We start from the raw sequence: 12,571 nt of genomic DNA, 5'->3' as shown, positions 1-12,571 counted from the left end.
CTTGTAGACAGCATATATATGGGTCTTGTTTTTGTACTCATTCAACCAATCTTTTGGTTGGATCATTTAATCCATTCACATTTAAGGTAATTATTGATATGTATGTCTTATTGCCATTTTGTTAATTGTTTTGGATTTGTTTTTGTAGGTCTTTTTTCTTCCCTTCCTCTTCTGTTCTCTTGTGATTTGGTGACTATCTTTAGTGTTGTATTTGGATTGCTTTCTCTTTTTTGAGTGTGTATCGTAGATTTTTGGTTTGCTGTTACCATGAGGTTTTGATACAGCAGTGTTTATATATACAAGATTGTTTTAAGTTGCTGGTGTTTTAATTTCAAATGCATTTCCAATGTCCTGCATTTGTACTCTCTTTTTCTCAAGATTGCTGGTTTTGATATCATATTTGTGTGTGGATGATTTCCTACCTTTACTGTATGTTTGCCTTTGCTGGTGAGCTTTTCCATTCTTAGTTTTCTTGTTTCTAGTTCTGGATTTCTCTTTCCACCTAGAGAAGTTCCTTTAGCATTGGTTGCAAAGCTGGTCTGGTGAATTTGCTTAGCTTTTGCTTGTCTGTAAAGCTTGATTTCTCCATCGAATCTGAATGAGAGCCTTGCTGGGTAGAGTATTCCCGCTTGGAGGATTTTTCCCGTTCATCACTTTAAATATATTGTGGTACTCCCTTCTGTCTTGCATAGTTTCTGCTGAAAAATCAGCTGATATCCTTATGGGGATTCCCTTGTATGTTATTTGTTTCTTTTCCCTTGTTTCTTTTAATATTTTCTCTTTGTCTTTGATTTTTGTCGGTTTGATAAGTATGTGTCTTGGTTTGTTCCTCCTTGGGTTTATCCTGTAAGGAACTCTGTGCTTCCTGGTCTTGAGTGAGTGTTTCCTTTCTCGTGTTAGGGAAGTTTTTGGCTGTTACCGCTTCAAATATTTTCTCATGCCCTTTCTCTCTCTCCTCCTTCTGGGACCCCTATAATGTGAATGTTGGCACATTTAACGTTGTCCCAGAGGTGTCTTAGGTTGTCCTCATTTCTTTTCATTCTTTTTTCTTTATTCTGTTCCGCGGCAGTGTTTTCCACCAATCTGTCTTCCAGCTCTCTTATGTGTTCTTCTGCCTTATTTATTCTGCTGTTGATTCCTTCTAGTGTATTCTTCATCACAGTTATTGTATTGTTCATCTCTGTTTGTTCTTTAAATCTTCTAGCTCTTGTTTAACATTTCTTGTATCTTCTCAGTCTGTGCCTTCATTCTTTTTCCAAGATCTTGGATCATCTTTGCTATCATTATTCTGAATTCTTTTTCAGGCAGATTGCCCATTTCCACTTCACTTAGTTGTCCTTCTGGGGCTTTACCTTATTCCTTTATCTGGAACATATTTCTCTGCCATGTCATTTTATTTAACTTTCTGTGTTTGAGGTTTCCATTCCACAGGCTTCAGGATTGTAGTTCTCCTTGCTCTGGTGTTTGCCTCCTGGTGGGTGAGGTTGGTTCAGGGGCTTCTGCAGTCTTCCTGGTGGGAGGGACTGGGTCCTGCCCCCTGGTGGGTGGAGCTGGGTCCTGCCCCTCTGCTGGACAGGGCCATGTCAAGGGGTGTGTCTAGAGGGCTCAGGACAACGTTAGGTAGCCTTTCTGTTGATGGATGGGGTGTGGTCCCACCCTGTTGGTTGTTTGGCCTGAGGTGTCCCAACACTGGAGCCTGCAGGCTGTTGGGTGGGGCCAGATCTTGGTGCCAAAATGGCAACCTCCAAAGAACTCACGTGGAGGAGTATTCCCTGGGGCCTCTGCCACCAGTGTCCTTGCCCCCGCAGTGGGCCACAGCAGACCCCCACCTTCCTAGGAGACCCTCTAGGACCCTCAGGTAGGTCTGGCCCAGGCTACTGTGCAGTCACTGCTTTGCTCTGGGTCCCAGTGCATATGAAACCTTGTGTGTGCCTTCCAAGTGTGGAGTCTCTATTTCCTCTAGTCCTGTGGAGCTCCTGCACGCAAGCCCACTGGCCTTCAAAGCCAAATGCTCTGGGGGCTCTTCCTGCCGATGCCAGACCCCTAGGCTGGGGAGCCTGACATGGTGATCAGAACTCTCACTTCTGTGGGAGAAACTCTGTAACAGAGGATCCAGTTTGTGGATTATCCACCTGGCGGGTACGGGGTTTGATTATATTGAGAAAGCGCCCCTCCTGTCATCTCCTTGTGGCTCCTTCTTTGTCTTTGGATGTGGAATATCCTTTTTGATAGGTTCCAGTCTTTTTTGTTGATAGTCGTTCAGCAGTTAGTTGTGATTTTGGTGTTTTCTTGAGAGGAGGTGAGCTCACGTCCTTCAACTCTACCACCTTGTTTTCCTGCCTTCCAAAAATGAGCAGAACTGATGTCATTAGGTTAGAGGACCTTGGTCCTTGTCTTCTTTGGAGAAAGAATTCCACTGTAAAGCAGGCACAGAATTTATCAGAAGCACAGTATGTGCAAAGAGAAGAAAGAAGCAATTTATTTAGAGCAAAGCAGAAATACATGCCCAGAGAAGAGTGTGGACGTTCTCCTTGATGAGGAGCACACCAGAGAGGTGATTTAAATCACTTATATGGAGACAGTTTTTCCGGGCCTTTGTTTTCCTTTGGTCAGTCATCTCGCTTCGTTTCCCACCTCTGACCAGACCCAGGGCCCTTCCTGATATGCGTGTGCATCTTTTTGCCAAGGTGGATTCCAGCACAGAGGCCTATGGAAGATTGACAGCACCTTTTATGCGGTAGTGCCCCTTCCTTTTTGACCCCCAAGGAGAGTCTTTCTGCACATGTGCAGTCAGGGAGGTTTCCTTGACCTCAGGAGTGATAGATACAGTCATCTATTTACTTCAGCAGAGCTCAGCTCCTGCCATTAACTTTGTCCTTGAAGTGTCTAGGGCATACAAACCTCCAGTTACTCTGCCTGACAAACTCTAGCTGTTCAGCCCAGGGGCCTGTCTACCTTCTACCTCAAATCCCCCTGAGAGACGTGAACCCCAAGAAATCTTTATTGGGAGGATGAACAGCAACAGTCTTTCCTCTATAGATTCTTCAGGCTGGCAAGGGGCTCCTAGACCCTACCTAGCTGGGGTCATGGAGCCCTCACCAGGTCTCATTAAGGGGCCCCAGGGTGACTTCTGTTATTATTCTGGCAAGATCGTTTCAAGGAATGGCTGGAATCTCTGGATGACCGTCATATTGTCTGGGAAACTGTTGCATCCTAGAGAGAACAAACTGAACAAGTAGGTTAAAAGAAGGCAAGGGCCAAAGATCAGTAAAAGAATTATTGTAACCAGAGGCCCAAGCAGGAGTAAGAACCAGGTTACATTTGGTAACAGTTTTGATACTGGTCCAGATAGGGTCAGTGCTTGGCTTATCCTGTTCAAAGAATGGAACCATGTGGCCTGGTCATATATTTTTGATGTCCTTTTCTATTAACCCAGTGTGATTGTTGTAGGTGTTACAGCCCCCAGTTAGAAGCAGCTGGAGGATTGACAACCTGCACATTAATAGACAAAACAGATCTCATTTTTTTTTCCCAGGAGAATAAGCCTGAGACCCAATATGGACCTGGTGCTTCGGGGAGACTTGTAGCCAGGTAGCCAGTTGTCTAGTTTTATCTAAGTAGGTTTTAACCTTTGATGTGGTATTAACACATAAATAACGGGAGCTATTGGTCACTACACATGCCCCTTCTTTCTGTTAATGTATGATCTAAAGCAATTTTATTATTTAAAAATGTAGTAGTTACAAAAGGAGACCTTGAAAATGTAAGGTTGTAGCTACCAGCTGTCAGCTGGTATTGTCCTGAGAACAGCTGGTGGCGTCAAGTCATAAGCTCATAAAACTTAAGTTCTCAGCAATACAAGGTCTTTTCTGAAATCACGCCCGTAGTGTCAGCTAGTATTACCTTGCATGGCTGAACCACAGCTCCTTCATTTTGACTTTTAATTGTAATTTTTCCCTTAATAGCCAAAGCAGATGTCACTGTTAATGATTTTAGTGTTTTTCTAGGTATGAGAAGAGGCAAGAATTTGGGATCAAAAAAATCCTTACCTGAAAATATCTAACTATCTGAAGGCCTGTTCTGTCACTTTTTCCCAGAGCACAGAGTGCCTCATTTCTGATTTCCATCCCGAACTCTTTTCATGGGATGTTGAAGGTCAGCAGCTGAAGCAGCTCATGATTTAATCCTTGTAGAGGTAGATGGAGAGTGCCAGTTTCCAGTTGGCAGGGCCCTTTATAATCATAAATTTGAACATGGTTTGGGCGGCATTTTATGACCATTTTGTCCCATGGCGCTAGGAATGTTCATTCCCAGGTCTGGTGAAGAGTTTGCTGACAGGTCACTCACTGTGCTATTTATTACTGGACCAGGCCTTGTTATCAGTAGCCAAAAGTCTCTGGACCACCTGTCTTACTAGTCTCTTATGATCCAGGAAAATATTCCCTCTTGTTGCTTCCTCCCATATCTAGAGTTACACTGTTAACAGTCATTGATTTCGTATGAGACTATATATCATCATTTTATCAGAGATCAGTCACACATTTGGTAATGTAAGAAATAACAATTTTGTAAAACAGGCAATAAAAAATAATATAGCTAGCAGTATTAGTAAGGTCAGAAGTAAGGGTTTAAGTCAAGAACTTACATTAGGTGCAGCCTAGTATATCCTCAAGTTGTCTGTCTTAGTCTGTTTTGTACCACTTATCTTTAAGGGAAATTATATACATTGGCATTGTCCATAAGACATTCAGCTTAATTTCCTAATGTTACTAGGCTGGTTATCCTTAGTATAGTCTAATTGTTCCTTTAAACTTAAATGATCATAGCCTGGTGTTAATCTTCAGGTTGTAGATCATGGAGTATGTGATCTTTATCCAAAGGTTGATTATGAAGTTAGGCTTCAGAAAGAAACTTAGAATGTCCCTTTAATAATTTAATTAAATTTTGTAACAGTATAATGTTAACAGTGAGGAACTATCTGGGAAGTGAGTCTTAGTAGACACAGGCCTTAATTAACAAAACTAGAATTTAATATTTAGTGAAACAATCCTTTTTCTAAAATTGCCCTCATTTCCACCAAACACAGCCAAGAACAATTTGTTTTCAAAATAAGTTTGGTCCATTGACCACATAGGCTCCTCCATACTGACTCTGGTGTAACTCCTCAGAAGGAGTCTCAGACTAAATTCCCAAAAGGCCTCTCAAGGCCAAGAAAGCCATGCCAAAGGCCAGCCATCAGATTTTGCTTAGGTGGATTTCTGTCTTCTAGAGGTCCCTAAAATATTTTGAGATTCCTGTACATGTCAGGAGGCAGTCTTTTTTATTTACCTGATAAGGCTGTTCATAACCCAAGGGTCTCCAATTTCTGGAGGGACCAGGCAAAGAGAAAAATGTTTTAATTTTATCCTCAGGTGTAAATTACCAAATTGTTGTAAGCCATAAGTAGCTTGAGGAGAAGGGCTTTTCTGTATCTGAAAAACAAAGATTAGAAGTCAGTAATATGTCAAAGTCATAAAAATTAATCATATTTACCAGTTCATTTAATCCCATGTAATTAATTTTTGTTCTGTTTGAGTCCACTTTTTCCATTAGTTTTGTTGACCTTGCCTGATGATTGAAGATGATAGTTACAGTGATAATTTCAAGAAGTTTGTGTTAAGGCTTGTATGATTTGTCCGTTGAAGTGGGTGCCTCGATCACTGGAGGTTGAAGAAAGTATACCCCAAGTGGAAAACACATTCTTTAACCATTTCCTTTTCATTGTGAGGGCATCAGCCCTGCAGCCAGGGAAGGCTTTAACCCATCAAGTAGAAATGGAGTTTGCCAGGGAGCTGGGAAAAGCCAGGTGGCCACCTTGGATTTCCCATAGCCCTGACTGTTTAATTTACAGCTATTGTTTACCCATTTTAAATTCCCTGATTTAGGAATAGACCATTGCCATGTTACAAGGACATCAGGATGGCGGAGTCTGACAGTCAGGGGTTAATCTTTGTAGAAGCAGAGTGAACTTTATCTACATGTGTCATGATCTTTACAGATTCTGTCGTTGTTACCTTTTATTTGACAGTGTTCCTCCTGTAATTTAATCTGTCAAATAATCCCAGTTAGTGTAATATTTTTCTGAAATGCCTCAGGGGCCCTCTGAAGTGCCTTGAAGTTAGCTGGAGGTCAGAAGAACTTTAATTAGAATTTGACACTTGGGAAGTTTGTTAAAAAATATCAAAAAGTTTTAAAACACTTAGTCAAATAGAATCATAGATCATTGTGAAATAATACTTACTTACTCAACCAAAGTAACAAAAGATTTCAAAAGCAAATACAGATCACCTAAAGGCAAAGAAATTCACACAGTCTGTTATCAAAAGCAGCATTCCAAGAAAACTTTGTTCTCTTAACAGAGAGAGAACTAAATCCAGTCTTCATATCTTCTATCACTGACAACATATATTCTACTTGCTTCACACATTGAAATGCTTCCCTTATCATTTTAGTAGCTTTAATTACGTATTATACTTGTTAATCCTTAAAAACCTTAACCTCTAGTGAAAACCAAGAAGAAAGCAATTGTGAACTGTTTGTCGTATTGGCATTTCCTGATTAGCAAACAATATATTCCATAACCTCTAAAAACATGCATTTTCCCAAAGCACAATTTCTTTTCTCAATGTAGTGCAAGGCATGTGTCTAATAAACCCAAACATCTTTAGTTTCCCTCTTGCAAGAAGACAAAAGTAGGTGAATTTAGATTTGTTCAGCGATCAATATTCTAGTATTTTATCTTAAAAATGATTTAGACGTTTAATGACTTTTTATCATTTGACTTGATTTAGCAAAACTAAAGTTTCAAGGTACCAAAAATCTGGAAAAACTAGAACATAATTATTCCCACAGTGTTTACTCAAAAGCTTTTATCCCATACCAAGTTAATTCTCTTGTTGACAAATGTTGTAACAGATACAGTGTGAACTTAATGACTTTCAGTAAACCTAGGTACAACAAAGGTATTATACTTAATACTGATGACTCTAAAGACATGTCTGTATTAATAAACTTAAACTAACTTTAATATCAGATACCAATTCAATACTGAATATTTCCCAGATCATGTGAACCTGAAATTTGTTTAGCTTAGTTTCTCTTGTATATAGAATTGTTTGATTTGTAAGCACTTACTTTTCTTTCAGCCAATTAAATAGAGTTCATTTACGAATTAGCCTCAGCAATATTATCCACAGACAGAGACACATACTGAGATATACATAAATCCAGACAGACAGAGATCTCACAGTTTCTGCTTGAGGTTTAAAATGCCTCTTTGCTTTTTTTTCCCCTTGGCTTGAAGTTCTACTAATTAACCCAAGGCTGAAGTCTCAGGCAAAGTGGGCTGTGTTTGTCTCTCAAGGACATGAGAAGAGTTAACTTCAGGCTTTCTCCTAGGCATATTTTTGTTCTCTCAGGGTCAGAATTCTGAAAAAAAAGTATTTTAACAAGCTAGCTTTCTCTAATTGCATATGCAGAAAGAACCAGTTTTGCAATTTCAAAAGGGTTTTATCTTAACCAGTTTTTTCTGGAGTCTAAAGAGTATTGTGGCCACACAGTGTCAAAAAAAAACAACAACATCTTCTTCTGTATTCATAGTTTCATAGCTAGAATTCAGACCAAAGAGTGCTCAAATTGGCCCTAATGACAGAGGCAGACTGGCTGGTACATTGTTGTCCCAGGGATACCTTCCATGGTGTTTATGACTAAAAGTGGACAGAAAGAACAAGAAAAACTTAGTGCCCTGGGAGGATTTCTGAGGGGTGCTTTTTTTGGTTTAGAAGGAGATCCTCCCATGTTGAATAACCTGCAGCCAAGAACAGTGCTCCTAGAAATGAAGTCCAGCATCCTGGAAACATTACTAGGAGGCACCTGGAGGAGATTCAGAGTGTCCTCTGAATGTCTTTCGATCTTAATGCTGATGGGCTTTGGAGCATCCTCTACTCCCCCACTGATTTCTAACCAGACATCTCTGGTCAACTTTGGTTCCTTGCACAGGGTGCCCTCCCTTCTTACCTGGGGTGGACATTTGAACCAGTGCAGAGTGGTTGCCGGTTTTTCCTTAAGCTTTATAGACATCAGATCTCCCCTATGTCCTGTAACAAGATTTCCTATTGGAATGTACTCCTCGGGATTGAGCATTTGTAAAATTTATGACATGATCTGCTGGGAATTGGCCAGCCCAATAGGCTGTCCATAGCAGTGTAAGGGCTGCCAAAGCTTGAGGGGTGGGGGGGTGTCTGAGAGGTAAAAGGAGGAACTCTTGGAAGAATTGGAGATGGGAAACATAATTATTTCCGAAGTCATATGCCCTGGTGTTTTTTGTAACAAAGATAAGACCTCAGGGAGCCTGTGCACTCAGCCTGACAAAGACAGCGTTGGCAGTTTAGAAATAAAAAGCAAAAGATCTTCTCCCAGGAGGGTGTGAAAATATGTAGTGAAAAACAGACCCTTATGTGCAAGAAAAGTAGGAAAGAAAGGTGCAGGCCAAAGGAGAAGGTAAGGAAGATAGTGCAAGCAGAGGTCTCTAGCCATAGTTGAGCAAGACCTGCCAATTACCTTGGAAGCAGTCCAAGTCATGGCACCAGATGACGTCGGCAGGTGAGAGGACCTTGGTCCTTGTCTTCTTGGGAGAAAGAAGTCCACAAAGAGACATTGTAAAGCAGGCACAAGATTTATTGGAAGCACAGTATGTGCAAAGAGAACAAAGAACCAGTTTATTTAGAGCAAAGCAAAAATACACACCCAGAGAAGAGTGCAGGCATCCTCCCTAATGAGGAGCACACCAGAGAGGTGATTTAAATCACTTACATGGAGGCAGTTTTTCCAGATGTTTGTTTTTCTCTGGCCAGTCATCTTGCTTCGTTTCCAACCTCTGACCTGACCCAGGACGCTTCTCCATATGCGTGTGCATCTTTTTGCCAAGATGGATTCCAGCGCAGCAGCCTATGGGACATTGACAGCACCTATTATGGGGTAGCGCCCCTCCCTTTTTGACCCCCGAGGAGTCTTTCTGCACATGTGCAGTCAGGGAGGTCTCCTTGACCTCAGGAGTGATAGATGTGGTCATCTTATCTCTTTATTCTGGCAGAGCTCAGCTCCTGCCATTAGCTTTGTCCTTGAAGTGTCTAGGGAACACAAAGCTCCAATTTACTCTGCCTGACAAACTCTAGCTGTTCAGCCCAGGGGCCCATCTACCTCCTACCTCAGAACCACCAGCCGGGATCTGCCGAGAAGCCTTGTTCACGAAGCTGACAGCAGGTTTGGCTGACATCTTAGCAAGCCTGAGAACCACAGCAGGGGCTGAGATGCATGGGCCAGCTTGATCCCCTGAATTCTGGCCTGCAAAGCCTCTCCTGAGCGAGAGAACCAGGGCTGGGTTGATCCTTGGGCCAAGTGGCTGCCTGTGGGGCGGCAGTCTGGCAACTGCTCCGAGGCAATGGGCGGTTTGGGTCACAGACTCACCACCTCACTGCGTGATCTCTGGCGGGTTGGGACTTGCCTGTTGTGCCCCACCAGACTCCCCGGGCTCCAGGAGGGGCTCTGGAGGATAAAAGACCCCTGAAATGGTGTAACTTCTTAATATGAACTTTCTTAGCAAGTGAAAATGTACTTGTTCAGAAGTGAAAGTAAATAAGCAACAAGCCTCTAATTTTCTATTTGAGACTTTTTATAATATTTCAAATCAATTTGAAATTCACCTAAGGGTAAGTAAGTTTTTTTTTTTAAGTTCTAAATATGTAATTTCAAACTTAAACAGTATGAACTTATCACTAATAAAATTTGTACTTATTTTCCAGGCGATTAATGTGGATCTGACTCATATTGAAAACAGAATTAGTGACATTGTTAAATCCGAAAAACATGTTCAGCTAGTGTTGGGACAACTGATAGATGAGTAAGTACGATATTTAAGAACACTATTTTGTTTTCTTTTTTTTTTGTAAGTAAATTTATACCTAAATTTAGAACAGTTGTGGCCATTTCAGCATTTTGTTTAGAACTCTTTTAGTGCTGATTTTCATTGTAAGGATCATTGTACTTAAAAAGTAAGTGCTTAATTGTGTGGAGTACTTGGAAATAATATAAACTTTTATTTTTTTCTATTGTTTTAAAGCGACACAAAACATAATTTTTATCATCTTTCCTGTATGAGTTTAACTCTGAAAGCAGAATTGTTCCAAAAATATTAATGAAAATGATTGCAGAATTTTAATTGTTGAAAACAGTTTCAGCATTTATTATTTGATTAACCTTACATTTAGTTACATTGGTAAGAAAATAATTTTCAGAATATGAGTAATGAATGGTGTTTACCTAAACATACCATATTCATTACTTTGGGGGCATACCTTATTGCAACAGGAATTAAACATAATAGATAGAGGAAAATTATTATTCCTAATTGGGTTTTTCCTTTTTTTTTTTTTAAACTATTAGGAACTATTTGGATCAGTTAGCAGAAGAGGTAAATGATAAATTACAGGAAAGTGGTCAGGTAACGATATCCGAACTGTGTAAAACCTATGATCTTCCTGGAAACTTTCTGACACAGGTATTTTTTTCTTAATACTCTTAATATGTCTTTTCAGATAAATAAAAGAATTTTAATGGGAGGGAAGAAACTAGACCTTCTTACCATTAATTGATTTTTTGCAAGTGTTTGACTACTGATGTTCTAACAATATATTTGGGGAATACTTAAACATTGATGGCTCTGATGAGATTGTTTAGAAGTGATTGTAATCTTCCTGAACCCAGAGACACCCTAAACTTAAGTAGACTTAAGTTCTAGGCCTGCTTTGATGCAGTAGCAGGTATACCATAAGCGTATAGGTTTATTTAATGTTCTGATAACAGCTGTACAGAAACTTTAGAACTTTAGAAACTTTAACCAGAACTTTAATCATCAGTTCTGATTGCCTAGTTATATTTTAAGAAATAACTGATGAAGACTATAATTTAGAAGGGGTGCTACTGGCATCCTGTGTGGTAAAGGTCAAGGCTGATGCTAAACATCCTGCAGTGCACAGAACATCCCTTCCCAACAAAGAATTTTCTTGCCCAAAATGTAAGTAGTACCAACATCTTTTGATGTCACCTTTTTTCCTCCTTTAAACTGTCAGTGTGACAGGAAGAAGAACCAAGGAATCACTTATATTCTCTTAATTTTTGGTACTTGTGTCAATACTCAAATCAGATATCTTGATTTATAGTGTAATAACAATGCTACCTGAAAATAGAGGCTAGTTCCCTGTTTGTTGTTTCTTTTTTCTTAAAGTGGTTTGACATTTTCGAATTATAGAAGTCCATTTGGTACAGTGGAAAGTGCATGGGCTTTGGAGTTAAACAGACCTTGATTTGAATTCTGTCTATGCCACTGCTTAGTTATTCAGTGTCAGGAAAATTATTTCATGTCTTTTGTGCTTCCAGTTACATATCTGAAAATGGGAATAATTGTCTCTTTCATAGACCTCAATGAGGTTATATTCATGATATATCTACTGAAATGGCTGGCACAGTGGAAGTACTCAATAAATGATGGTTTTGTTTTGTATTTACTGCAACAAATAAGGGAAAAGCCAAATCTCTTTATACTTTAACTTACCAAACCATAATTGCATGAGATTAATTTATAATACAACCGATTTACTCACTCATTTTAGCTGAGTGATTTCTCCTAATTGCATCTAAAATACCGTTTAGGGCATAGATCTGTTTTACAAAGCATTTCAGGAGCCTAAGCTCCTGAGCAAATGTATGTAAATCACAGAAGATAAAATCGGCAAATGTATGTAAATCACAGAAGATAAAATTGGCAAATATATGTAAATCACAGAAGGTAAAAAAAAAAATTTTTAGACACTTTTAAATAAAAGTATCAGAACAGATTCAAATGATTTCTTATAAAATTGTGCTACTGATACATTTTAGAAATATATATAGTTTCTTAATATTTTTCAGTTTTAATTTTTCTCAGTATCACAGGCAGTATTCTAAAAGCTCATTGAGAAGTTGTTTGGAAAGCATTTTTCTGTACCATAAATACCAGCCAAGCTGACTTGAGTAGATTTAACTTGTCCTGGGAAGGCAAATATGTCCAGGCTCATTTTATATGTACCTGATCCCAGTCATAGTGTAGCTGTGGAAAAATACTCTCTTGAGATTACCAAGAAATCAGGTTGTCTGTCAGTATAGATTTCTGGACACAGTTTGTTAATATTTGCATCACAGAAGATAACTGTTCAGGTCTTATGTTTCCCTAGGTCGCAGAATCTTGGAATAACATTTATTTCTCTCTGTTAGTGTTAGAGGCTCCATATAGGATCCTCTCCAAGACCCATGTATATGTCTTGGCTGTCTATGTGTCAGACTGCCTATATCTAGAAAATTGGTTAATCAATCTCTTTTATTTTACTGTAGAAATAGGCCTTATTTTAGCAAGTAGCTGAGCCTTTTAACATTCAGCTATTTGATTCATTCGATTCTTGTCTCTGCCATAAGATTATGAAGTTTCCTAGATCCTAAGTCT

At 39.5% G+C, this 12,571-nt stretch overlaps 1 protein-coding gene across 2 annotated transcripts in view; it reads left to right on the top strand.

The window, feature by feature from the left end:
• UFL1 (UFM1 specific ligase 1) overlaps nt 1-12,571 on the top strand; it is a 65,794-nt gene that overhangs the window by 11,869 nt on the left and 41,354 nt on the right. For both annotated transcript variants that reach the window (XR_009005202.1, XM_007169678.3), the window contains exons 4-5: nt 9,840-9,937; nt 10,480-10,594. Coding sequence is in view for 1 of the 2 variants with exons in the window: in XM_007169678.3 (XP_007169740.1) it covers nt 9,840-9,937; nt 10,480-10,594 (213 nt within the window). In the remaining variant the exon portion in view is untranslated. The remainder of the gene's footprint in view (nt 1-9,839; nt 9,938-10,479; nt 10,595-12,571) is intronic.

The sequence above is a fragment of the Balaenoptera acutorostrata genome, chromosome 14, assembly GCF_949987535.1.
Source record: "Balaenoptera acutorostrata chromosome 14, mBalAcu1.1, whole genome shotgun sequence".
NCBI lineage: Eukaryota > Metazoa > Chordata > Mammalia > Artiodactyla > Balaenopteridae > Balaenoptera > Balaenoptera acutorostrata.
Note: the sequence above shows the minus strand (reverse complement) of the source record. Positions and strands in the feature narration are given on the sequence as shown.